This window comes from Cuculus canorus, chromosome 14 (assembly GCF_017976375.1).
Source record: "Cuculus canorus isolate bCucCan1 chromosome 14, bCucCan1.pri, whole genome shotgun sequence".
In the NCBI taxonomy this organism is placed as follows: domain Eukaryota; kingdom Metazoa; phylum Chordata; class Aves; order Cuculiformes; family Cuculidae; genus Cuculus; species Cuculus canorus.
Window position 1 is genome coordinate 5,361,891 of NC_071414.1, and position 24,122 is coordinate 5,386,012.

Below are 24,122 nucleotides of genomic sequence, written 5' to 3' on the forward strand. Positions count from 1 at the left end.
CCTTTCTTGTGGGAGCAGGGTTGAAGTTAAGGCTTTGCTGCTGGCACCTGGCCAGAGCAACAGCCACATCTGTGCTTGGCCATTGACCCCAGTAATCTGGAACTGGACCTTGACCCACAGACTGACTTCCCAGCTTGATCTCGGCCTTTCCTCATCATTATGGACTTTGCTGAAGATTACGAGGCTGTGGCTGACCCTGGTTGTTGACTGGACCTGATCCTGACCTCTGCTACTGACTCACCTTCCTGGCTCAACCTTGGATGCGTCTACTGATCTGGACTCTTGGCTGAGCTTGGCTGCCACCCCTGGGGCTCAGGTACTGTGGGACTGGGCGGCTGCTCTACCAGCCCAGTTAAATCCCACTGGTGTCCCAGCCCCTGTCCCTCAGAGCTGCGGGCCTTTGGTGCACCCCAACAGTCAGCTAAAGCCTTCTCGTGCTCCACTCCAGCACCACGGCTGGGCAGGGGCTGCTGCCCCAAGGCTCCCCCAGCACTGATCTCCCCAACCAGCTCTTTGCTTCCAAGAGACAAACCCACCCCACATCCCCTCACCAAGCCTGGGGTCCAGTGTCTCCACAGCACCAGTTCCCAACCTAGGCAGGGCTTCTAAGGGACTCCCCCTGCACCCCAGCCATGGGTCCCCACTTCCTCCAAGGCTGTCTGAGCCCTTCTGTCTGGCCCCAGCCCTGTTGGGGTGCCCTGGTGCCAGCTGCCTGCCCTGCACCCTGCCTGGTGACGCAGGAGCTGGCTCATCACTGGCTGCATGGCCCCCCCAAAACAGCCCTCAGTGAGGACTCTGAGCCCACAGACATCCTGGGGTGCTGGGCCCATGCTGGCGTGTCCACTGCCCTGCCAGAGACTTGGGGAGCACCCAGAGGATGTGACCACAAGGAGAGGCTGCAGGCTGCTCCAGGACTGGAGACACACTTGCTGCTCAGGACCCACACGTGGACGCTTGGCTCTGCTTGATCACTGTGGCCATTGGTGACCTGCAGAGGACACTGTTACCACCACCAAACACGACTCTGCCTGGCTTGGATGCTCCTGCAAGTGGCACTCAGTCGGTTGCCACCATCCCGGAGTTCCCGTGCACCTCCCGCAGGTACAGTGGGATGGGGGCTGCCCAGCTGTACTCCATAGTACTGGGCTCCCTGATGCCACGGTGGGGGGCTCTGGAGGGATCTGGTCTCCTTCCAGGAGGGAGGGTATGGCCATTACGAACGTGTGGGTGCAGGAGATGGCCAGGCAGCCTTGCAGGTGGCTTGACCAGTTGGTGAAGCCCCAAGCTTGGCACTAGAGCTGCATCTGTGTCTGTTGGGGGCATTATTCAGCCACTGTTCAGGACTGCACATTTGCACAGGGGTGTGCTCATAGACCCCTTTTTCCTCCCTTCCCTCCCCTTCCCCCTTTTTCCCCCCCCTTCCCCCCTCTCCCCCCTTCCCCCCTCTCCCCCCTTCCCCCCTCTCCCCCCTTCCCCCCTCTCCCCCCTTCCCTCCTCTCCCCCCTTCCCTCCTCTCCCCCCTTCCCCCCTTCCCCCCTCTTCCCCCCTTCCCCCCCTCTTCCCCCCTTTCCCCCCTCTTCCCCCCTTTCCCCCCTCTTCCCCCCTTCCCCCCCTCTTCCCCCTCTTCCCCCCCTTTCCCCCCCCTTCCCACCCTTTCTCCCCCCCTTCCCCACAAAGCAAGGCATAGACACCTCTAGTTGTTGACTGAGTCCCTTTATTGTCACCCCACAGGACACACCTACATCCTCTGCACAGGCTTAATCCCAAGGATGTCAAATCCTTTGGCCATGATGGTGGCAGTGGCTTCACACAGCAGGAGCCTCCACATGTTCACCTTCACGATCTGGCCTGCAAAACACCAACAGAGGAGATGGAGCAGCTGCCTGGAACAACTAAGTCCCCATACAGGACACTGTAATCCCCCCAGCCTGGCCCTGGCAGACCGACCAGCTGCTGTGTTTCCAGGAGTCCACACATGAACAACACTTTTGCAGTGGCAAGAACCATGATAGTGACCCTTCCCAGTAGAGGGAAATAGCCTACAGACTAACTGTACTGTGATATATGGCCCAGCACCCTTAGGCCAACACTCACCACTCTGCCTGTCCTTCTCCACGCAGTAGCAGTTGTCGTAGAACTCGGTGAAGGTGGTGGCCAGCTCATAAAGGTAGTCACAGAGCGTGTGCAACAACAAGTCCTCCAGAATCTTCTGCAGGATCTCAGGGAACCTCAGGATGCACTTTCCCAGTTTCCACTCCTTCTCGTGGTCAAGGATCAGCACCTCCTCCCTGGCTGCCGTCCGCAGCATCTGTTCGTCGATATTGGCCAGGCGAGCGATAGCCCTGAAATGACCCAAAACACAGCCTTTGTGTCTTGGATCCGGCCTGTCTGAGACTAGCACAGCCCACTCACAGATCACCTGGCAGATAAAGTCTTACCTACACTGGCTTCTACCCCTAACGGCCCCTGTGCAACCAAGCCACCCCTTTCCCCACATCTCCCTTTGTGATAAAGATGCAAAGAGCATCAGAGACAGACTCCAAGTAACTCTTGTCACACAACCTACCTGATCCGTGTGAAGGCATACAGCAAATAAGCAGCTGTATTTCCTCGGTCATCCAGCATCTTGTCAAAGGAGAATACGTAATCGTTTAGTCTGTTGTGGGAGAGATCCGCATACTTAATACATCCAAAAGCGACTGATGTCTGGGCAGCTTTCAGCTCTTCCGGAGTGAGGACCTATGGCAAATCGAAACAGGTTAACAGTCAAGAGAAAGAATGCTACATTGGCATCACAAACAGCAACAAGCAGCCTTGGCCACTCAGCACAGCTCAAGGGGAAAGCCCAGTCTGCTTTGTGGGATTGTACCCACAGGGTACTCAGCAAAAGCCTCACACTCATCCATCCACCTCGGCGCACCAAACAGCCCCATATCTACCCCTCACTTCTTTTGCAGTCAAACAGCACTGCAGCCCTGCCCAGGTTAAGGTTGACTCCCTCTACTTCTGAAGTCCCACAGGACCTCTGCACTCCACCATTTACAGGTTTGATGCTCATACTGTGCTCTTCCTCCTTACAAACTGTGCGTACACATAACAAAAGACAGACAGAAATCTCATTAAGCAAAGGGCTTCCACCAAACTCAGCCACAGCCTCCACAGAAAACAGTGAAGTCAAAGTCCCCTGCAGATCCCCAGACATCCATCAGCAGAAGTCCCCACTAACCCAGCAGGCCAAGGCTGCAACTTGATCTTCCATCACCACCTCCTGCATCCCGGGGGAATCGAACAGCTGTTGCTATCGCACCAGGGAGGCCTGATGGTACCTACAAGGACAGCTATCCTGCCATCCTCAAAAAGCTCTGCAGTACCAACCAGAGGCCAGTGTGCTGCCTGCAGCTCATATTTTCTCACTGCTAGGTCCTCAGGGATGCTTTTCTTTCCCTGTGATGGACAGCACCTTGCCCGAACTGCTACCAAATAATCACATTGATTGTGTACACAACCGACAGCGTGTCCTGGGTGGCTTGGCAGTGTCCATATTCTCAGCTCACACCCAGAATGCAGAAAACAGTCTGTGAACAAATCTGGGAAGTTCTCAGGAAATATAAGCTATATGTTACCTTGTCCCGTTCTTTGTCTTTCAGCTTGTCCATAGCTCGTTTCAGCCCTTCTTCCAGTAGATCTATAAGACGCACTGTATCCCCTGAACGAGTTTTGAACTTTTTCCTGCAAAAACACAGCCAAAATGACCACCTGCATAAGAGGCAAAACATTCCCACCCTTTGCCTAGGGTGCCGCATGTGCCAAGGCAGATCCAGGACAGGCATCAGAACTTCTTGCAGGGATTTCCACCATTCACATCTTACAACTTACTAAAAATAGTGCATTACCACAACTTCCTCTATATTGAAGGTCACACAGACAGCTACAAAAACTGAGAGAACGCCCATCGGGTGGTCAGGAGCAGTGACCAGGAAGGCTCCAACTGTCCCAGTCCCAGACATTAGGCAGGATACAACAGCAGTGCCAGACACCTGCCCAGAAAGCTACCTTTAATTCTGTAACAAACCTACAGCAAAACTACGCAGTCAGCAACTGCACGCAACCATCAGAGCATGCTGGTTTAACCACACCTTCGTAGGGACAGGAGAACAGCTCCGGGACACATGGCCCTGGCTTGCAGAGCATGTCACAGGGGTTCTCCTTTTCCCAATTTCACTTCATCTACCATAAGGCATAACGGAAAACATGGCCTTCCCTGCTTCTGTCTTCCAGCGTTCACATCAGCTTCCCCTGCACTTCCATCAGCCATTCCCAGTGCCTCTCCCCAGACGCCAGGCAGCAGAAGCCTGACCCAGGATGGAGCCTGACCACAGTGCCAGTAATCATATGGATCAAAGACCACGACACACAATGAAATAACACAATTAAAACTAACGGCAGAGGATGCAGGGGCAGGTGTTTTTTTTCTTTCAAATGCCACATATGTACTCGGCAATAAACATAAGCAAGTCTTCTGCATTCACGCAAACATCCTCTTCAGAAAACACACACAGAGCAAAAACTGTATCTGATAACTTACTTGTCTTCTCCCAGCACCACTCCGAACGCAGCATGGGCCACTCTGGTTACTTTGGGATCATACCAGCCAATCATCGCTCCAGCTGCAAACACCGTTTGCAAATGCACCGACTGCAAGGAACAAATGCCAACAACTGGTTCTCAACCCACTCCTCCAGGTACAAGTTTGATTCCCAGCTTTATCTCTTTCACAATGATGCTTTCACAATGAACCTTATAATGTTTCTTAGCTCCAAAAACAAAATTTCACTTCAGAAAGTTCAACCTTTCAAGGACTTTTCCTGGCTTAAAGAAGCAACAGGCAAATACCCATCAGTGCTCAGATACAGAGCTGACAGCCTTGCATTTCCTCAGGTAAGGAGACACCCAAGCCTAAGCAGGACAAACCTCATGCCAGACTATTGAGCTTTAGGCTTCCCGCACCTCCAGCGGTAACTGGGAACCAATTGTTTCTAGGGGTTCTTCATAGAGACTGCCAGCCACCAAACTAGATTCACCAATAAGGACAAGAGTAAATATACCAAGCACACAACCAACCCTACGGAGTTCTACTACTTTACTGTCGCATCCCTCATCTAACACACTTTCTGATGACCTGTACCAGCCGCGTCAGTGGAGGCTGGCATACTCACCTGGCCGCTATCGACAACATAAATAAGGATATCAGCCTTCTCTTCACACAGCCTGTGTTTCAGAGCTGCTAAGTCAGATGTGTCATATGTGTAACCTCCATCTGATTTCATGATTGTCAATGGGACAGGGAAACCTGGGACAAACACGATCTTCCGGCCATCATCAACCTGGACAAATCCTAGAAAAGCAATGGAAAACATTCTGCGCTGCAGTGCATAGGGAGGTTTGTGGGCCAACCCAGGCAGAAACAATTGCCTTCCTGGTTGCTACCAGAAAGAAAAGGCCCTGCAGTCACATTATCAAGTAATTAATGGCTCACAATATGAAGAAAAACTAAACAAGAACACCCTTGCCAAGTGACATTCTGTACTGCACTTCCAGAACTCAAACTATGCACAAGGAAGCAGGTAGGTACAGATCTAACCAGAAGAGACCTAAGTGGGCGTAAAAACTCATGTCACTGACATGAGAATCCACCTTTAGAGCCACAAGAAAGACATCATCACAAAGGACAGCATTAAAGGCAACAGAAACTCTACAGAGGTGCAATAAGGTTTTCTCTCAAAGTCCTTCAGAGGTAAGATTAGACAGAACACTTCAGATGGTCAGATTCAACAACTGCCAAAACCAGACAGGAACACAGAAAACCAGAAGTTTGTTATGACCCATTTGGCTTCTCAGTGATCTCAAAGTCAACATGATCCAAAATCTTCACAGAGATTCCTCAAAGTTCTCATACAGTCACAACACTAAGACTGGGAAGTCTGTCATACACTGTCCTCTGACTATTTACTGTGGGTACAATAAATTCCAGTAGTTCCTCATGCTATTGCCTACAAATATCACCAACAAACTGCTTTTGGTGTCAGCAAGAAAGGCTCGAGCTTTCTGGAATGATACACAGAATAATCATCAATACTGCTAATGTTTTCCTGGGAGGAAACATAATGGAAGATCTACTCAGGAAATAGGGCTGAGAAAAAGAGCAAGGGTGGAGAACGTGCAACTTCTTGCAGGATTTCTGACACAGAAACCAGAAGCCTTACCTTTATCTTCAAATTCTTTCACGATGTCTTTCATCATGTCGTGATAGAATGATTCCCCTCTCTCTATCAGTGTGATGTCCAAGCAGTTGTAGATTTTCTGGAACTCTTGAGGAGGGAAACAGAACAAAATAATCCCATTAAATGCGCACAGTAGGAATTAGTGGCGTATGTTTAACGACAGGCACAGCAAGTCCCTAAAGACATTCTCCATCTCTCGGTCAAGCCATCAGACTAGGATTCAGACTAGACTCAGGAGACCAAAAGGTTTATCTGAAAGCCTCCACAGACAGCACAGTGCTTTGCTTCTATTGTCTCTTTTCTTTAAGCATCTCACAGCAACGCAGGAGCAATTTTTAAACACATAATGTGAGGAACCACTGTTCTACCGCTGAGACGTGTTTCTGAATCTAGCAAAGTCACCTTTCCGTGACACATCACAGATCAGCTTCCACGCTTTAATGAAGTCTGGGTTTTTGCTCTGCAGCAGCACCACACATTGGTAGGCACGTTTCTTAAACTCCTCCTCTGTGTCAAATCTCCTCTTGGATTCCTACGGTAAAACAGATCACATGAAAAAGCACCCCTTACTCCCCTAACGTTCACAAGAGACTCTCCAAGCACACTCATCTCGAAACACAGAGAGGCAGCCCGATTACAAAGTCCTCTAATCATGCTCCATACAGACAACTCGATAAAAGATGCTGCAATTCATTATCCAGCAGCACATTATTGCAATTATCTATTAATGGTGATTCAATTCTTTTGTTTCTCATAAACTATGCTGCGATTTGTAAATCTGCCTTTCAGACGGTGACATAAATATCACACTTACTTATGTGTCACAAATACCTTGTAAAAAGCTTGGAGATCACCAATGGGAGGAGAAACAGTTAAGTAATCTGGAAATTTGTCCTGGAGGTGAGCAATGAGCATTCCAAACTGGGTGCCCCAATCTCCTAAATGGTTTAACCTTGAAGCAATCAAAGAGCACAATAATAATGATTTCTCAAACATATGCTTTAAAATACATACATTTTAAACAAATATATTCTAAAAGAACAAATACATATATCAGAAATCGAAACCAAAACCAGGCAAGCCCTCTCATTTTTACTGCAACGAAGCTGCTGCCCATCTTGATTCCTAACCCTGATACACCTGATCAGCTTAGTATCTTACTGCACATAAAGGCTTATTTGTTACGTGCTTACAAAAACAGAGCAATTCAGACAAAGCATAGAGATAGGTATTGCATAACTTTAGACGAACAAGCCCACCCCACCTGAAAACCACTTCTCACCTCAAAACATCATAACCTGCAAATTCAAACAGTCGGCACATACTTTCTCCGATGATGGTAGAGCGCAGGTGGCCAACATGCATCTCTTTTGCAATGTTAGGGGATGAAAAATCGACCACCACCTTGGACACAGTACCAAAGGGACAAAGAATGAATAAAAAGCAGCAGTCACTACCAGACCCCATGTGTTTGCTCTGGGTTTTGCTCGGGGGTGCAAGGGGAATGAGGCTTACAACAGAGAGGGTCCAACAGAAGACACCAAAGCACGCTTCCAGCCTGGGGTTCTGCTGCACCCAGCAGATGCTCAGGGATCACTCCTAGACCAACCCTGGCACAACATGCCACCCCCGGGAGCCCTGTCCCTCACCCACCAGAGACCACATCAGGTACAGGCAGCCCCAGTCTCCAGCTCACAGCCCATTTATTCTGCCAGTTGCTGGGGTCATCTGCTCAAGAAATCACTTCAGAGGGGAATTTCAAAGCTACCTGCAGTCCAGCACAGTTCATCCACATGGGTAAGGATGCCTAAGCATTTACTGCCGTACCTTTTTCCTTTTGCCAACAGCTGGTGGTTGAACTCCATTGATCAATAAACTGCTGAGCTGCTTTGATACAAAATCCTTTCTCAAGTGGACATTGATAAAACCTTTAGAGGAGAAAACCAGCAATGAGTACCAGGGCTGCAGAAGTGCTTCAAACCACTTTTTGTTTCCTTTTCCCTGGGATTCCCTCTGTTCCCTTCCCCGTTTCCTCACATCAGGGACAAGAGAGCTGTCACTGGAAGACAAGTTCTGTTCCCAGACTATGAGAGTTCTGTTCCGCAGCACTGTAGCCTTCACTGTAGCAGTTAAATGCTGCAAGCTAGCCCAATAACTGAACTCCTTTTTTGCACACTGTTAATCTAAAGTGAATTTATAAAATCATTTTTTAATAAGAAAATTAAAAAATTCTTGTCAATGTTTGCAAATGCAAAAAGAAATCCTGCTTTGTCTCATTTTTTAAAATTAATAGCCTAAACCATAAGCTTACACCTGGGATAATCCCTGCTTGTGGAACAGCACTGTTTTACTTCTCCTGCTTCACAGCTAATGAATGAGCTTCTGCCCGAGCACTCAAAAGGCTGTGCCATCTGATTTTCACATTTATGCTGCAGCCCTAAGAAATATGAGCTCTTGTGTTTCTTCCTGGGTCACAGGGACATAACAGATGCAATAATGAATAACCTCCATGTCACTCCAGCATCTCAGTGCTGAGAGGACAAGGTCTCCTCACCACATAAGCAACAGAGAGAAGGGTGTATCGATTTTTGCTGTGATTTTGTGATTGTGGCCAGATATCCATCACCAATATTTGAAGGGGAAAGCTGGTCCCTTAATTACTAATTGAAGGGCTCACGATTGCACTTACGAACTCTAATACAGAGGCAGACTTTCCGCTGCTGCACAAGTCTGAAGGCTACAAAGCTCAACAAGACAGAAGCAGCTAATTTACCTCGTAATTAAGTGTTTTAAATCACAAAATACTTGCTCAACTCAGCTTCCCCGATCCATCTGGTGTAAAATTGTCCTATCAGCTTTAAAATATACAAAGTGTGCAACATGAAACTATCTTGCCACGGGAAGTTGTGGCTGCCCCATCCCTGGGGGTGTTTAAGGTCAGGTTGGATGGGCCTTGGGCAGCCTGATCCAGTGGGAGGTGTCCCTGCCCATGGCAGGGGGGTTGGAACTTGATGATCTTTAAGGTCCCTTCCAATTCAAACTATTCTATGATTCCATGATTCTATCTTACCAGGACCGGCAATTTCAACCTTCTCAATGCATTCGTTGGGAGGAATATTTTTTGATATTCTCTCAGCGATTTCTCTTGGGCTAACCTTCTGTTCCTTGGTTTTAAGCAGTATCTAAAACACAACAAGAAGATCAGATGAAATTCAGTCCTCCCAAACAGAAAGCATAGATGCTGTGCCACTGAAAGATCCTCACGATCCTTTAGCTTCATAATGCAAAGACACACACAAAGAAAAACATGTCTAGCAAACGTTACAGATTAAATCAGCTCTTTCTACACAGAAGTCCAATCACACCCAACACGTTCACTCCCTTCAGCTAAGGGCAATTAAAGGCCAATTAAAAGGCATTCCCTGTGTCAGAAGAAAATCTTCCAGGCTATTTTTCAATTTTTCATTTTTCAAAACCTGCTATGTGGTTTGGCAAATTTCTGTTTCTCTAAACTAGTAAAAGGGACAAACAGTTCAAAAATCAAGATAGCTGGCACAGTTCTTCACACTGCTTCAAGATCCTGTTCACCAGTCTCATGGGTATCCTGAGCTCTGCCAGCACTCATATTTGGTTTTGACCTGTGCCTATAGTGAATGCCAAGTATGGTTTCAGAGCAAGTCAGAGCAAGGTTTATGATTAAAAGCAACCACAGCAAACTGCCTTCAGTCCTACCTTAAACTCAAACTTAATAAAGAAAGAATAAATAAATAAAATTCAACAATCCAAGCAGCCACAGATAATTCTAACACTACCCAATCTTCTTCAAAGAGCATCAGAAAAACTGCTGGTAAAGGAGCTCTCATTTTCCCTCGAGACATAAACTGGTCACTGTGAGGAACTCCAATAACATGATGCAAGTTCACATACAATGATAGGATCAGAATGGTTTGGGTTGGAAGGGACCTTCAAAAGTCATCTAGTCCAACTCCACAACTCCAAAAGCATTCCTAACTCCATTCCCAAGGCATCTTCTCACACAGCTTTTTGCACATCTTAGAAAAACACCCTTTAGGAGGATTCTGTGAGCGAGCCCAGCCTGTCCCTTGCAAAACCCTACATACACACTGTATAAAATTACCACAACTATTTGGTAAATAGCATGTGATTTTCCATTCTTACTGTAAAGTGTCTGAAAATAATCTATTGCCTCACTCCCATCAAGGCAACAAAGAGAGCCTGTCAATTCAGCATTTACAATCACTACTGCCTGTATTTGCTAACTTGCATCCTGCTGCAAAACATGACTTCTACTTATGTTTCAGCATCCTGTTTAACCTGTCATACAGCTGATTGTGGTAAGATGCTCACAATATCGTAAAGGTTTAGAATGGGCATGAAAGGAAAACCTCTGTAGCCTTTAGTGCAACTCAAAGGGCAAACTACAGCAAAAATAAATGCAGAACCAGATTATAAGCGTGTTATCTGAGCCATTCCCAAACAGCCACTGTACTCCTATTACTCTAAGGAGCTAGCAGAGCTCCTGGCTCAAGCCCCAGGCATCAGTATGCTAACAAGCTCCCAGGAAAACAATATGCATTTGTGAGGACTGTTTCCACATCAGTGCATTGCAGGGAGAGGTGGCTGCCTGGCACGTCCCAGTGCTGCCCTGAGCCAGGGCACTTCCTGCTCTGGCAGCCGCAGTGACCCAGAGTTCCAGTTCCACAAAGGGGACACCCTGGGGGAGCAATGCTCTATGGGAGACACACATCAGTCAAGTCCCTAAAACTCAGTCCAACAGAAAGTACGTAACCTGCTGCTCTCTGAAGGAAATGACTGCACTGCATCCCCCGGTTCTGCTGTCCTGATACACTCCGCATGTGTGGGCGTTGCCAAGCTCGGAGCCAGCCTGTGTAGCACAGCTTCATAGCCAAGCCCAGTACTCGGAACCCTTACTCACCAGGACAGCTGACGATCTGGAACTTGGAACCCTGGCCTGAAGGGGACTCTTCAGACACCGAGTTATGTGAACAGCATTGACACTGAGAAGCCAGGACTGCTCCAGAATCCCAAGCACAACTTAATTGGGGTAAAGCAGCGGTCAAAAAAATGGCAAAGCCCTGAAAGACCATGTCAGTGCAGTCACCCAGGGTGCTCCTCTGGCTGGAGCCCAGCCACAATATGCTAACGAGACCAAGGGAAGATGACACGTATTTGTGAGGGCTGTTTCCGCCCTGGCACTTCAGACCAAGAGCCTGCCGGCTGGCACGTATCAATACTGCCTGGGAGTCAAACTCATTGTGGCAGGACAACAGACATAGCAGCTGCGGATACAGACAACCAGCAAGAGCAGAATGCAATTTGTGTCAGTGCAAGTTCCATGTCAAGATTACCAGTCTAATAGATTAATAAAGGTGAATCAACAACAGAAAACTTAACCCCGGTTACTTCTGCTGAGATTGGAAAACAAAAGGTCTGTAATTACAAAAAATCCACCTATTCACTCAAAAGCATCAATATATTGAAAGTTTGAGCACTTCTTTCTTCCCACCTCGTTTTATTTCAGCACAGTCTCAGCCCACTTAGCAACTTCTGAAGTGTCTTTTATTCTGTTAGGGTCCTCTTTGGACAAATATCTTCCTCAAAGCAGCAACGCTATACTTTTCAAAGTAACTGTTGATCCTAGCCAGCTTAAAAAAAAACACTCCTTCCTTCACACACACTTTACAGGTGTTCTGTAAAATGGAATCATTCTTATAGTTGCCTTAAAACCTCCAAGATCAGAACAATCATAACAAAACTACCATGTTTCCTGCCCTTTCCTCAGCTAAAACACCCTACAGAGGCGCGGGACGCTCACACAGCCTTCTCTCAGCAAATACTTGGACAACAACAGCCAGTAAGATACAAACATGAGCACAAGAAGTGTGCAGAACAGAACAGGCAAATCCATCTAGAAGAGCATTTATCACAGAACTGAAAATGCTTTAAGAAATACAACAGCAATCAGCCAAATTGAGCTGTGACCAGGGAATGAACAAGAGACTTTTGAAGTGAAAGAGTCAGCCAGAGCTGTATGAAGGAGGGTGCCTGAGCTGTAGCCAACACCTGGCTGGGGACTGTGAGAAGGCGCTTCGTGCGCACCACAGCCTCTGTGCAAGACTGACAACGACCTGTGCAGGAGCTCACCGAGGGCAGTTCAGGACAGGCCCGACAATGACCCGTGTCTGAGCCGGCGGAAGGCAGTTCAGGATACAACAAGCAGTGACCCCCACCCCAGCTGGGAGCACTGGGAGCCCTTCTCGCTGTCCTGTGTGTTAATGAGCAGAAGGAAGCTGCGACATCCACACCAACGAAGGGAACCCGCACTCTCAGAGATAGGGGTGTAACACACCAGTGCTACGCTCTGTGCAAACATCTGTGGATATCATACTTTCCTGGCATTACAGAAGAGCATTTAGAGATTTGTAGGTGTTTATCAACATTCTGTAACTGTCCACAACTGTGATTTACTGTTTTGCTGATATTATTTCCAAACACAGGACTCACAAATTGGTAGTTAATTGCACATTGTTAGTAAAACAGTGCAGCACTCAACTGAGTGTTTTTTCTGTGTGACATTTTCTGTGTGACACATATGTAATGCTCATATCAGTCACGTAAACAGGTCTACTCTGTGAAGGCAAATGCTTCCTCTAAGCATGAGTAACAGGCTCACTGAATTCTCAGCCCAGAGGCCTGCAACAAGCCTGCAACAGGTCCAATATTGCAACTCTCACTGTGCTGTGTATCATTTAGCTTCCAATAGACAACCCTCCCGTTCTTCCTTCTCTTTGTAAGATCATTCGACTTTACCTGCGTTATGCCCATGGCACTGTTACACTGGTAGTCCCCAAACTTGGGCTGCTGACTTGGTGTCACTACCAGCGGAGGATTTTCTAGATCTGGGTAGGCGGCCTGAATAGCAGCTCCAAAGATCTCCTGAAGACAGCTGTTGATATTAATCATGCTTTTTGCTGTTTTACTTCTTTCCTCTTGAAGGCTCTGAAAAAACCAAAATCCAGAAGGTTAAATTCAGAACATTTGAGGAGCCATCACATCCCACTTTTTTCCTTGGCTGCCTGGCAAAGCGTGGCTGACAGATGTGGCTAACACCTCTATGCAAAAGGTGTTAAAAAAACCTTATAAAAAATAAAACTCGTGATTCTCTTGAATCTGCTGTTTCTCCCCTTGAACCTCCCAGCACAAACACATTCCCTGAACGCAGGTGCTATGCTACGTCTCACACCTATGCTGGTGAGCCTGGTAGAGACGTCAGCGAGGCGGCCTGTTACATGACCAGCCAAGATTTGATGGCGTGGGCTTATTAACCTACTGAAATCTTCCACAAAGTAGGTTTCTGTCTAGGGAACTAAACAATATCTGATGTGCCACTAACAATTAAGGCGCTGGAATGCAGAGTGAGGACGCTGTCACACATCACTAGCTGAAACAAACTGACATAATTTACTTAGCTTGTCTTAATGAGATCACAAACACATGCAACAGCATTAATTGTTTATTCCCTTACCTTTCGAAGGAAATTTAACCGATACTTAAGTTTTGCGTTTTCGTCTCGCAACCCTTCCAAACTCGGGGAGACTCCCAAGCATCCAAAGTTCTTCAGACGCTCGATTTCTGCAGTTAACAACTTGATCTCGTTTTCCTGAAAAGCAAATTAAATTGTCACACAGCTGTTCTTGGAGTCAGGGGACAGAAGGTGAGGAGCTGCAAGATCTCAGACAGAGTCCCGGTTAAAACCTTATCTCTTAAAGGTAACAGCAATGCTGTGGAAGTTGAAGAACTCCAAACAATTCACGTTTAAAGGTGGTTTCTATTTGTGTCAAAAATAGGGACTCTGAAATATTCTTCAAAATGCCAGTAAGATAATACTCTCACTAACATTAAGACAGAAGTGCAAGAAAGACAACAAGTCAGGCTAATGAAACATTTTCCCAAAATAAGCACTTTGTCCAGCTTTTTTCATCTAATAAAGACGTCAAGTGTTTTGACTCAGAATTTCCTAAAGCATCCTTCAGCCAGTTGCACCATGTCACAGGCCACAGCTTCTCTTCCACAGGATGAAACTACAGTGAATCACACAACCCCAACAAGCTCAAACGCCAACTGCAGACACAAATGCCTCGAAGCACAGCGTGTTGCTTCACAGGGGAGTTCACAGGGGAAATCCCTGGGGAATTCATAGGATTCATAGGGGAATGCACAGGGCCACTGCTGCAGCCTGCACTCACTTCCACCCCACCACGCAGCCCTTCCTTCCCACCTCCAGCACGGCTTCTCCCTCAAACTGACAAAAGGCATTCAGCAACAATGAGGAATTTCAGACGGACCTCAATGCTCCAAACAAACAAACAAACTTCCTTGCCCGGACACAGCAAAATGCTTCAACAGGTAGTCATAGCCCATCCCCTAAAGAAATCAAGTATGCGAAACTTCATCTGTGCTGTCCACCTCTAGTCCTTCCCCACAATAGGCTTTGGGCCACAAACAGAAGTCTGGAGGCCACTGAAATTGAAGTGATTCACTGCTGCTACGGAGGGAGAGACAGGTGGAGGAGGCTGTGAACACTCCCCACCTTGGCTTCCCAGCCCCTCACTCAGAACTCTATCAGGACTTAGCAGGAGGCAGCTCAGGCTATTATTATTCTACTCAAATAGGCCAACAAACCTTATCAAAAGGGGCTCATTTACTTTGCTGCTCTTGAAACATTCAGAATATTTAATTAAGGAAAAAACGTGGGCCATCAAATCTTCTCATTTTGTATGTCCACTTGAAAAACAGCTCCCACAAATACCATTATAACTCACTGCAGATGCCCAAAACCCCTAAGGTAAGCTAGAACAATCTTAAGATTGGCCCCTTCATAGATCAAGCTGAAAACCAGTACTTTTGAGGTCCTTCTAAGCTGTTCAGGTGTGAAGAAACAGGATTTTGAGGGGGGGAAAAAACAACCCACTTTATAAAAACCTCTGGTTTGGCATTAAGGCAACTGAAACCATTGAACATCGCAGCTCTATCTCAAAAAAATAACTCACCCCAAACAGTCCATTGCCGCTTTTCCTTTTGCAGCCTGTTACTTCTTTTTTTTAATCCAAGACAGTTCCTTCAAAATCAGACTGGTTTTCTCTCACATACTTATGTGTACCTTCACCCCACAGAACCAACAGAAAACATATGGGTTTTACTTTTGACTTTTCCTACTGGCCTGCCCTGGCAGCATGTCACACAACATACAGACCCATCTGACAAATGTTCAGACTGGACTAGAAGTTCAAAATAGCGCAAAAGGGATTTCAGTGCCTTGTTTTACATTCATTTCACTGTAAGTTTAAGTAATCGTTATTGCTACAAACTGACTTAAAGCAACACGGGAACAGTGATATACATAACTCTTCTCCTACAGCCCTAGAATATTCTTTAAGAAAAGCAAAAATATATCTTCTACTCTTAAAAATCCCATTCTCCATATATTCTGTATGACCCAGCATTACCTTCTCTCCACCAAAGCCTGCGGCTTCAGGACAGGCTGGCAATTTGGACCTGTAGGAGTTTTGCATCCAGGACAAACATTGTCCACATCCAGAAATTTGCATTCTGTTTTTGAAATTAAAATTACTCTGTATCTAAGCCACCAAGCAGCTCACACACATTCCTCCTGCATTTAGACTCCCCCAAAGCTACAGCCACCAAGATATTTCAGTGCCAACAGCAAAGTTTTCAGAAAAAAAAAAAACCAATTTGGATTTTCCTCATAATCACAGATGCCTCTAGCCACCCAAGCTAAGACTTGAAGGAGGCGAGAAGACCAGTATCTTACTGGAGATTCTTTCCATGTTGTCACAGTACAACAGAGGATGCAGAAAACCATGTATCCATAAGCGCAGTCAGAACCCAGAACAGACGAAGTGACCTTTTCATTTATCCAAAACCACCAGAAAAGCCTGAACTCATTAGTGATGACACCAATTCCCAGAATCGATGGGGCGAAGATCACAGCAGCCAGGCTGGGATGAATGAGTATAGCTCCAAAACCAGCAACAAGGCCACCCTGGCTCATGGGCCAGACAGGAGGGGAACACTACCCACAACCCTCCTCCACTCCAGCAACCAGACACAAGGAAAGGGAACAAAGCCACGTCAGGGGAAGTTCAGACTGGGCATTGGAAAAAGGTTCTTCACTGAGAGGGTAGTCAGTCACAGGAACGCAGTCCCCAGGGAAGTGGTCATGGCACCACGCCTATCAAGAGTTCAAGGAGCCTCCAGATGATGCTCTTAGTCATATGGTTTAGCATTAGGTAGTCCTGCAAGGAGCAGGGAGTTGGACTCAATGATTCTTATGGGTTCCTTCAAACTTGAGATATTCTGTGATTCCATGACCCCATAACCAAACTCGCCTGGAAAAACATCTCAGACGTTCACATCTTATAAATGTCCCTTATCACATCAACCTATAATAAATCTAATCCTCTAACAAATCACCAAGGGACGCTAGATGTTATTAAACGGGCATCATAAATTCTACGTTCCTTCTGAAACACAAACTACTACATTGAACTACAGACACTCCTTGTTACTCCTCTCTCATGGTACCATGCAAGTGAGGAAGGGAGAGGCCAATGCACCTCCGATCAATCAGTCAGCAAGAAAAGGACGCAAAAACCTACTGTTTACGACATGAAATGTCAGTCCCAGGATTATTCTACCTGCCCAGCCTTGAATGCATCACAACTCGTCAATAAAGGGTCATACCTGATGACCACCTCATGAGAAGCTGCGGGAATTACATGAGGCCATGCTGACATCTCCCACGGCTCTTTGGTCAGCTGAGTACTAGAAATCTTCCCCTCACCTGTGAATACAAAAACACTATAGCTTTTTCAATAGGACCAAAATCATCCTTACATTTTCCCTTAGCATCTAAGAATGTCTTTCAAAGACCCCAATGAATTAACATGAAATTTGCATCGGCTTCTATCTCAAGGCATTAATGTGATAGCGCTTTCCTCCACCACATTAAAAAAGGAGAAATGGTCTGAGAAGGTATGGCAAAAGGAGTCACAGCACCTCTCCTCCTTCTTGCCTCCTGCATGGTTTTATCAGCCTTTGCTGAGCCAGCTCACTGTAATAACTCGGCACACACTCTTTGCCGGGTTATTTTCCTGGAACAGCTAATGATTCCTGTTGGTGGCTCACAACAGGCTCCAGGGTGTGCTGGAGCTTGTAGCAAGAAGTGCATGGCTGCAAGGAAGGTGACAGGTAGGTTCAGGCTCTGTAATTCCACAGCTTCCTGGAATTAGAGAGCTGAACACTGTCCCTCTTGCTTTGCTTTAGAGTGCTTAGAATTTGCTAATGGACCAAAGACCAGACAGCAGTGATGACAAAGGGAGAACCACTTTGCCAGAATACCTAAGGATGCCATTCTTCTCCCAGCAGCTACAAAGGAGAAATGCAAAAACAAGGGCAAGAAAGGACTCGCAAATGCAACAGCTAGATTTATTATTTCAGTATTTTGTGGCAGTGCTTATTGTATGTTTGAGCTGCGAGTTGAAAACATACGGAAAAGTTGCTTAAGAACACATGTATGGTAGGCAAAAATACACATGCCAAATGTTCAGAATCTCTCATTACATGCTCTTGGGGCAATAAACCTGAGGTCAATCTGCAGGAATCAGTTTTCCTGAAGCTGCCTCTGCACTCTACTATCAGTATCAATCACAGAATCATAAAACTTCATATCCGCATCCTATAGGCCAACTGTTTTCTAACACTGCGATTTTTGTTCTTTGCACGATGACTGTAATAATACAGAATCATAAAATAGTTTGGGTTGGAAGGCATCCAACCCCCTTGCCACAGGCAGGGACACCGCCCACTGGATCAGGGTGGTGGATCAGGCCCCATCCAGCCTGGCCTTGAAAACCTCCAAGGATGGGGCAGCCCCCGCTTCCCTGGGCAGCCTGTGCCTGTTCCTCACCACCCTCACGGTGAAGAAATTCCCGTAATAAGACAGACCCGGCAGCCCCACCTATTGTTTTCAGTACCATTACGGTCACCGAGAAGGGAAAGAGGCGCCACCACCCTTTTCCCCACCCCAAAGCACCTCACCCCGCTCGATAGGCCCCGGTGCCGGGGCCGCCCCTCGGCAGGGCAGGCCCCTCGCCTCTCCCGGCCCGCCCGGCCCCGCACCTGCTGCGCCAGCCGCGCCGCGCACTGCGCCACGCGCGCCTCCATCCTCGCCCCACCGGAACCGGAAGTACAGGCACGGGGGGGTTGGGTGGGGGGGAAGAAGAGCGCAGCGTGGCCCTGGGGGGGGGGCGGCGCCCCCTGGCGGGCGGAGGAGCGGCACCAGCCGGCGGGGGGGAACCGAACCCGACCCGCTGCGGGGAGAGCGAGCGAGCGGGGCGGGCACAGGGGCATTGCCCACTGCCATGCACGGGCATAAACAGTCCCAGAAGTCTTATGCTTATTGTGTTACTTTATAAGGGCTAATGTTAATGTTATTATGGCCTTCACAGCAGGGAAAAGTCTGGCTAATTTGGAGCTTTGGCTCCAGCTCCGCCTGACCTTGGATCTGAGGTGGGGAAAGGCTGCAGACAGAGGGGATTGCAGAAGACACATCTGTTCAGCACAGATCACACTGAACACAAGACATCACCATCTCCAGAGAACGAACAGTGTCTGCTAAACCACGGAAAGAAAGCCTGCTATGAGAGGGACACTGTCTAACTCTCAATAAAATAGAATTACTTAGATGAAACTTAACTCTATTTTAGCTTCAATCAAGAATATTCCACTTCTTGTAACAGTAGCTACTTCTTTTATCAATTATGAACTTCACAACCAGACAATACTCCTGCTAATTTGGAGCTTTGGCTCCAGCTCTGCCTGACCTTGCATTGGAGATGGGGAAACGCTGCAAACAGAGGTGATTGCAGAAGAGACATCTGTTCAGTACAGATCAAACTAATCACAAGACATTACCACTGAAAGAAAGCATGCTATCAGAGGGACACTCTGTCTAACTTTCAATACAATATAATTACTTAGATGAAACTTTACTTTAGCTTAAATCAAGACTATTCCACTTCTTGTAACAGTAACTACTTCTTAGAATCATAGAATCATAGAGTAGATCTTAAAGCCCGTTCAGTTCCAACCCTCCTGTGATGGGGGCAGGGACACCTCCCACTAGATCAGGCTGCTCCAAGCCCCATCCAACCTGGCCATGAACACCTCCAGGGATGGGGCAGCCACATCACCATTTATGAACTTCGTAACAGACAAAACTCTTGCTAATTTGGAGCTTTGACCCCAGCTCTGCCTGACCTTGCACCGGAGATGAGGACAGACTCAAACAGAGGTGATTACAGAAGAAAAGACATCTGTCCAACACAGACCACACTGTACACAAGATGTTACCATCTCCAGAGAATGAACAGGGTCTGGAAAAGCAGTGTTTGAAAGGAAACATGTTATCGGAGGGACACTGTCCAGCTTTCTGCCCAGCAATTGTGTCTTGTAAATACAATTACTTAGACAGAACTTCACTTTAGCTTAAATAAAATTCCACTTTTTGTAGTAGTAACTACCACTTGTATCAGGGGAACGGAATGGGCGGGGAGCAAAACCAGCTCCTCTGGTCAGTGACAGTTCCTCATGTGACCGGGAGCCCTTGGGGGAACGGTGGGGAAGGGCTTCCAAAGGCATGAGTGCAGAGGTTGGGGGGCTGGGGTCAGCGATGGTACATGGGGCTCCTACCCAGCACGTGTGCAAAGCAACAATTACAGCTCCAGCACCTTTAGAAACCCCTGTGTTTAGACCCAAAGCAGAAATCCCAGGCATGGCAGAATATATCCACCAGCCACCTCTCAAAAACCCCGGGTCTAAAGGGCCTGCAGAGCGAGAAACATTAAAACTCAGCCAGGGACAGGGCAAAACAGGTTAGGGACCAGCTGATTCACACAAAACAAAAAGCAAGAAGGCAGGTTTGTCCAGAAAGGTCACTTTATTGGAAAAACCTAGAATGGACTTAAAACCTGCAGCCCTCCTCCCACAGCAGTGGTTTCAACGGGCTCCCCAAGTCCCCTTCACAGACCCATTACAGACATGAGCTGCAGTACAAATGTTAAAAGTGCAAGTATTCCGAACTTCACACCTACTTTTATGACCTGGCGGGAAACACAAATGCTTCACAGCTCACAGAGAATTCGTTCACAGCACTCGGGAGTCAAACCTGGCTCCCTGCATTCCCCACGGGGTACAAACACGTCACTCTCAGGAGAATCCGATGCAGAACATCATAGAAGGTAGGGGTGAGGTTCCTTCAAATTTATTTTATTGCAGTAAAACCTCTAAAAGGCAGAGCTGTACAAAAAAATCTAAACAGCATTATTTAAGAATAACAGCACCTTACGCTGCATTTGTTCTTATTTAAAATTCTATTTCTCAAAAATACATTCCTAAATATACAAACTATACAATCTTGTCACTTTAATGCTGGTTTCTGTGATGATATAACTTTAACCTAAAAATCTTCAAAACATCCACATACTGACAAAAGCTCTAATATACAAATGCCTTGGTACCTTCATTAAACCACATAAATAACTTCAAAACCCAAACTGCATTTGTAGAATTGTCTGGAAACGAAATACTTCATGGTGATCACACATCGTCTGCAGAGAGCGTTGGAATGTTTATCCTTGGCCGTGTGAAAAATGCCATTTTCTCTCTAAGATAAGAAGATCGGTTATTAATACAACACAAGTCTTGCCAGAAATGTCCATCATCAACATTTAGTTTCATCCCACTGGCTGCCACCACAAGCAGCAGTGGCACATTCTCTCACAAACTACACCTCTTATTTATGTATCGGACATGAGGCATCCTTACAGTTAAACTCACAACATCAACCTCAGCAAAAAGCTACTTCAGAAAGGCTCGAGGGATTTTGGTTTTCCAAGTATATTGCTTAAGGAAGCAAATGGCTTTTTCTGTACTAAACAAAGGATTTGTGCATTTATTGCCAGGTAAGGAATGATTTAGAGTACCGTCGCTTGCTTTGAGATCACAGGCGGTGCTGCAGCTAGTTTCCCCAACTCTCAGTTGGGGAACCCAACCTTGTACTTTAATATAAAAATACCAAAGTTTTTGTTTAAGCAGAACAGTTAACTACTTCTGCAAAGGTTAGCCTTCCTCCTTATCTTAGTCATCCATAGAAAAGCCATGGGAGCAATCAATTTTTCCTCCTTTTTACCAGTGACCTGTAATTACCTGAATGACTGTACTTCCAGAGGCTCCTTCCGACTCTGCCCTCGCAGCCTGTGGACATCCTTGGCAGCAGCTCTCATCATTTTATCGGCCTTAAGCTCACATTTGTGTTCTGTTTTTTCCACCTAAACAAATAATGGAGGAAAGTTGTTTATGCTTCCAGAAGGAATCATTTTATCCCAACTAATCTCCAAATACACAAGTATTTCAGCTGCAGGTCTGAGAGGTTTGGAAGCTGCTGACTCTGGAAATCATGAGCCACAGAAGATAAACCGAAGGCTTGACAGTAAACCACTGTAATGAAGAGAGATTTCTGTGGAGCCTTCTTCCAGCTCTTTGGTAAGAATTATGGATGCTATCTGCACCTTCTTTGTATCTTCCTGATATATTTTTTAAGCCAGCTATCAGCTCATGCAAAAATGTGGCAACCCATGTTCTAAAGAGAATCCTGTATCAACTCACTCATGTGCTGGTGCCATCACCACTTAGTTTCTGCCTGGTGGCAGCAGAGGTGGATGGAAGTTGAGAAAGAGCCCTGTGCACAGAGTAAGGTAAATGCTAACCATGATGACATGCACCACAGCTACTATGCACCTGAGAAAAGAGACAGCATTGGTGACTTCTCTTATTTGCACCTGTCCTGAGACAGGGAATCTCTGCACTGGTAAATACTTGGATTCAGGACTAACAGAACTCTACAGGAAGATAAAGAGGGGTCAAACTCCAGCAAAGAACAAGAAGTCCACCATCTAAGGCATAAAGATCTTCAGCTACGGAATAATACTTTTTTAAAAAACCAAAACACGACAGATGCTGCTCACCTCGCTCATGACCTACCCAGTCTTATTTAGACACTTCTGAAGCTTTACCTATCTTATCTGTAAATATATTTCTTTTGAAACTAATGATCTTTATTTAAACCCTCTCCAGAACAGTAAAGAAAACTTTCATAAAAGCAAACAAAATTGTTTAATGAATTGTTTGTTGAAATTCTTGGTAATTCGTTCTGTCTGCCCTTCAGTCCACACCTCATAACCAGAAAGAGATACTATTAAGCTCTTAAAGCCAGAAAGTCTACTATCATCTGACATATTATCACTTCATATGCATTAAAATTCACAAATGTGCATTAGGCCATGTATACTACCTTGTAAAGGATCTTCTACTGAAGTCCACTGTCATCCATGCATAAGTTTTATGCAGACATTATTTCTCTTAGAAAGAGCAAGAGATGTAACTATCTTCCTAACCTTGATACCTGTGAGAAGGCAGGCACGGACTCTGCAGTTTGTAAATACCACACCTGAGAACAGCCAGACACTCAACGACCGAAGCTTCCATCATCAATCACTTGCCTGATGGAGCCGTAAGTGGAAGACACGAGTGACTGTAGTGCTAAGGCTTCTTTCCTGATGGTCCAAAGTCCCCTGTTTCTCAAATCATGTTGAATAAAATTCAAAGGCAGGTATTACTCACTCGTTTTTCCACTAGCCTCAGCAGCAGTCGAAATCTCTCATCATCCTTCACCCACTGAGGCAACTCTTTTTCACCCTGGCTTTGAGCTTGTTCCAACTGTTCCTTCAGTTCCCTCAGCACTGAGATCTCCTGAACCAGCCGATCATGCCACGTTTTCGAAGCTTGCAGGTCCAGCTCCAGGTCTAGTGAAGTGCGGATTAGGCGCTCTGTACCAAAGGATTTGACTGAAGGCTAGAAAAGGAGAGGTATATGAATACAGTGATGAGAACTGTCCTGTATGGCCCCAAGGGCCAAATACATCATAAGACCCATTTTTAAAGCACTCCTCTTAGCACAAGGCATCTCTATCGATCCTGCTTTCCAATTCATCTCAAGACAGAAAGCACAAACTCAAACAAGTCGTATAGGTAAGCCTTTTGATTTCGGTGTTTCTACTAAGTTTCTTCCTTGGCAGCTTCTCCAAATCAAACCAGTCTTGCTTGCACACCTTGCTCCAAAGTTTAATGTCTTGTCTTCAGATGAATCCACAACGCAGCAGAAAACCTGTGTTATTTTTTTTCCAGTAACATATTGTGTTGCCTTTTGCTAATTTCAAACACAAGTTGCCTCAAGAAAACCATCTTCTCAGCAGCTCTGTATCAGTATCCTGGGGGAATTTCAGTGACTGCCATCACAACGGGCACAGGGATTCATAGTGTGCCACGGAGTCACTACAACACCTGAACATTTGAGACATCATTCTCCTCACTCTCTTCCCCAGCTCCTCCCATCTATTTAAGTATTTAAGAATCTCACAACAATAAACACAGCAAAACTATTTGTGTTACTTCTGCTCTAATAAGATGGAAAAAAAACCCCAGGAATGATCTTCCTAAACTCATTGTTCTAAATAAGTTCCAACTTCACCATTCCTGTCATATTCTCATACATCAAAGTATCCTGGAGAGACTTCTCACCCACAAAGAAAAGGTTGTGCATGAAAGCATGTGGCAACTCACTGATGTTTGCAAATTCTTCCCTTAAAACAGTTTTCTGCTT

General features: G+C 46.3%; 3 protein-coding genes across 7 annotated transcripts in view; 1 reads left to right on the plus strand and 2 right to left on the minus strand.

The window, feature by feature from the left end:
* The window catches only part of LOC104068000 (rho GTPase-activating protein 7-like), a 52,562-nt gene extending 50,694 nt beyond the window's left edge, over positions 1-1,868 (plus strand). For 3 of the 4 annotated variants that reach the window (XM_054079447.1, XM_054079449.1, XM_054079450.1), the window contains 2 exons: positions 121-1,101; positions 1,732-1,868. In XM_054079447.1, the coding sequence (XP_053935422.1) occupies positions 121-138 (18 nt within the window). In that variant the 3' untranslated portion in view covers positions 139-1,101; positions 1,732-1,868. Of the gene's footprint in view, positions 1-92; positions 1,102-1,731 lie in introns of all 4 variants that reach the window. The other variant, XM_054079448.1, reaches the window with a different exon arrangement.
* Positions 1,704-18,602, minus strand: RARS1 (arginyl-tRNA synthetase 1). Of its 2 annotated transcripts, XM_054079452.1 has the most exons (16): positions 18,525-18,602; positions 17,088-17,187; positions 13,849-13,983; positions 13,134-13,322; positions 9,352-9,463; positions 8,109-8,209; positions 7,564-7,685; positions 7,113-7,233; positions 6,684-6,813; positions 6,264-6,368; positions 5,217-5,395; positions 4,586-4,695; positions 3,624-3,729; positions 2,567-2,739; positions 2,095-2,342; positions 1,704-1,848 (listed from the first exon to the last, which is right to left on the minus strand). In XM_054079452.1, the coding sequence occupies exons 4-16, from the start codon at positions 13,284-13,286 to the stop codon at positions 1,739-1,741; spliced, it is 1,770 nt and encodes a 589-aa protein (XP_053935427.1). In that variant the 5' UTR covers positions 13,287-13,322; positions 13,849-13,983; positions 17,088-17,187; positions 18,525-18,602; the 3' UTR covers positions 1,704-1,738. The 2 variants fall into 2 exon arrangements, with proteins under 2 accessions (XP_053935427.1, XP_053935426.1); XM_054079451.1 differs by lacking the exon at positions 17,088-17,187 and having other exon boundaries at positions 18,525-18,590.
* A 1,734-nt stretch (positions 18,603-20,336) lies between these two features.
* Positions 20,337-24,122, minus strand: part of WWC1 (WW and C2 domain containing 1) — a 71,554-nt gene continuing 67,768 nt past the window's right edge. Inside the window, exons 21-23 of the mRNA XM_054079665.1 lie at positions 23,085-23,315; positions 21,612-21,733; positions 20,337-21,069 (exon numbers count right to left, since the gene is read on the minus strand). Of these exons, the coding sequence (XP_053935640.1) occupies positions 21,003-21,069; positions 21,612-21,733; positions 23,085-23,315 (420 nt within the window). The 3' untranslated portion in view covers positions 20,337-21,002. The remainder of the gene's footprint in view (positions 21,070-21,611; positions 21,734-23,084; positions 23,316-24,122) is intronic.

Excerpts from the sequence above, each read along its gene's own strand:
- RARS1 (XM_054079451.1), bottom strand. The coding sequence starts at position 18,569 with ATGGAGGCGCGCGTGGCGCAGTGCGCGGCGCGGCTGGCGCAGCAG. Across the intron at positions 7,234-7,563 it reads GCAGGTTATGATGTTTTGAG|GTTAAACCATTTAGGAGATT; the intron begins GTGAGAAGTGGT and ends GATTGCTTCAAG. Across the intron at positions 2,740-3,623 it reads AAGACAAAGAACGGGACAAG|GTCCTCACTCCGGAAGAGCT; the intron begins GTAACATATAGC and ends GATTTGCCATAG.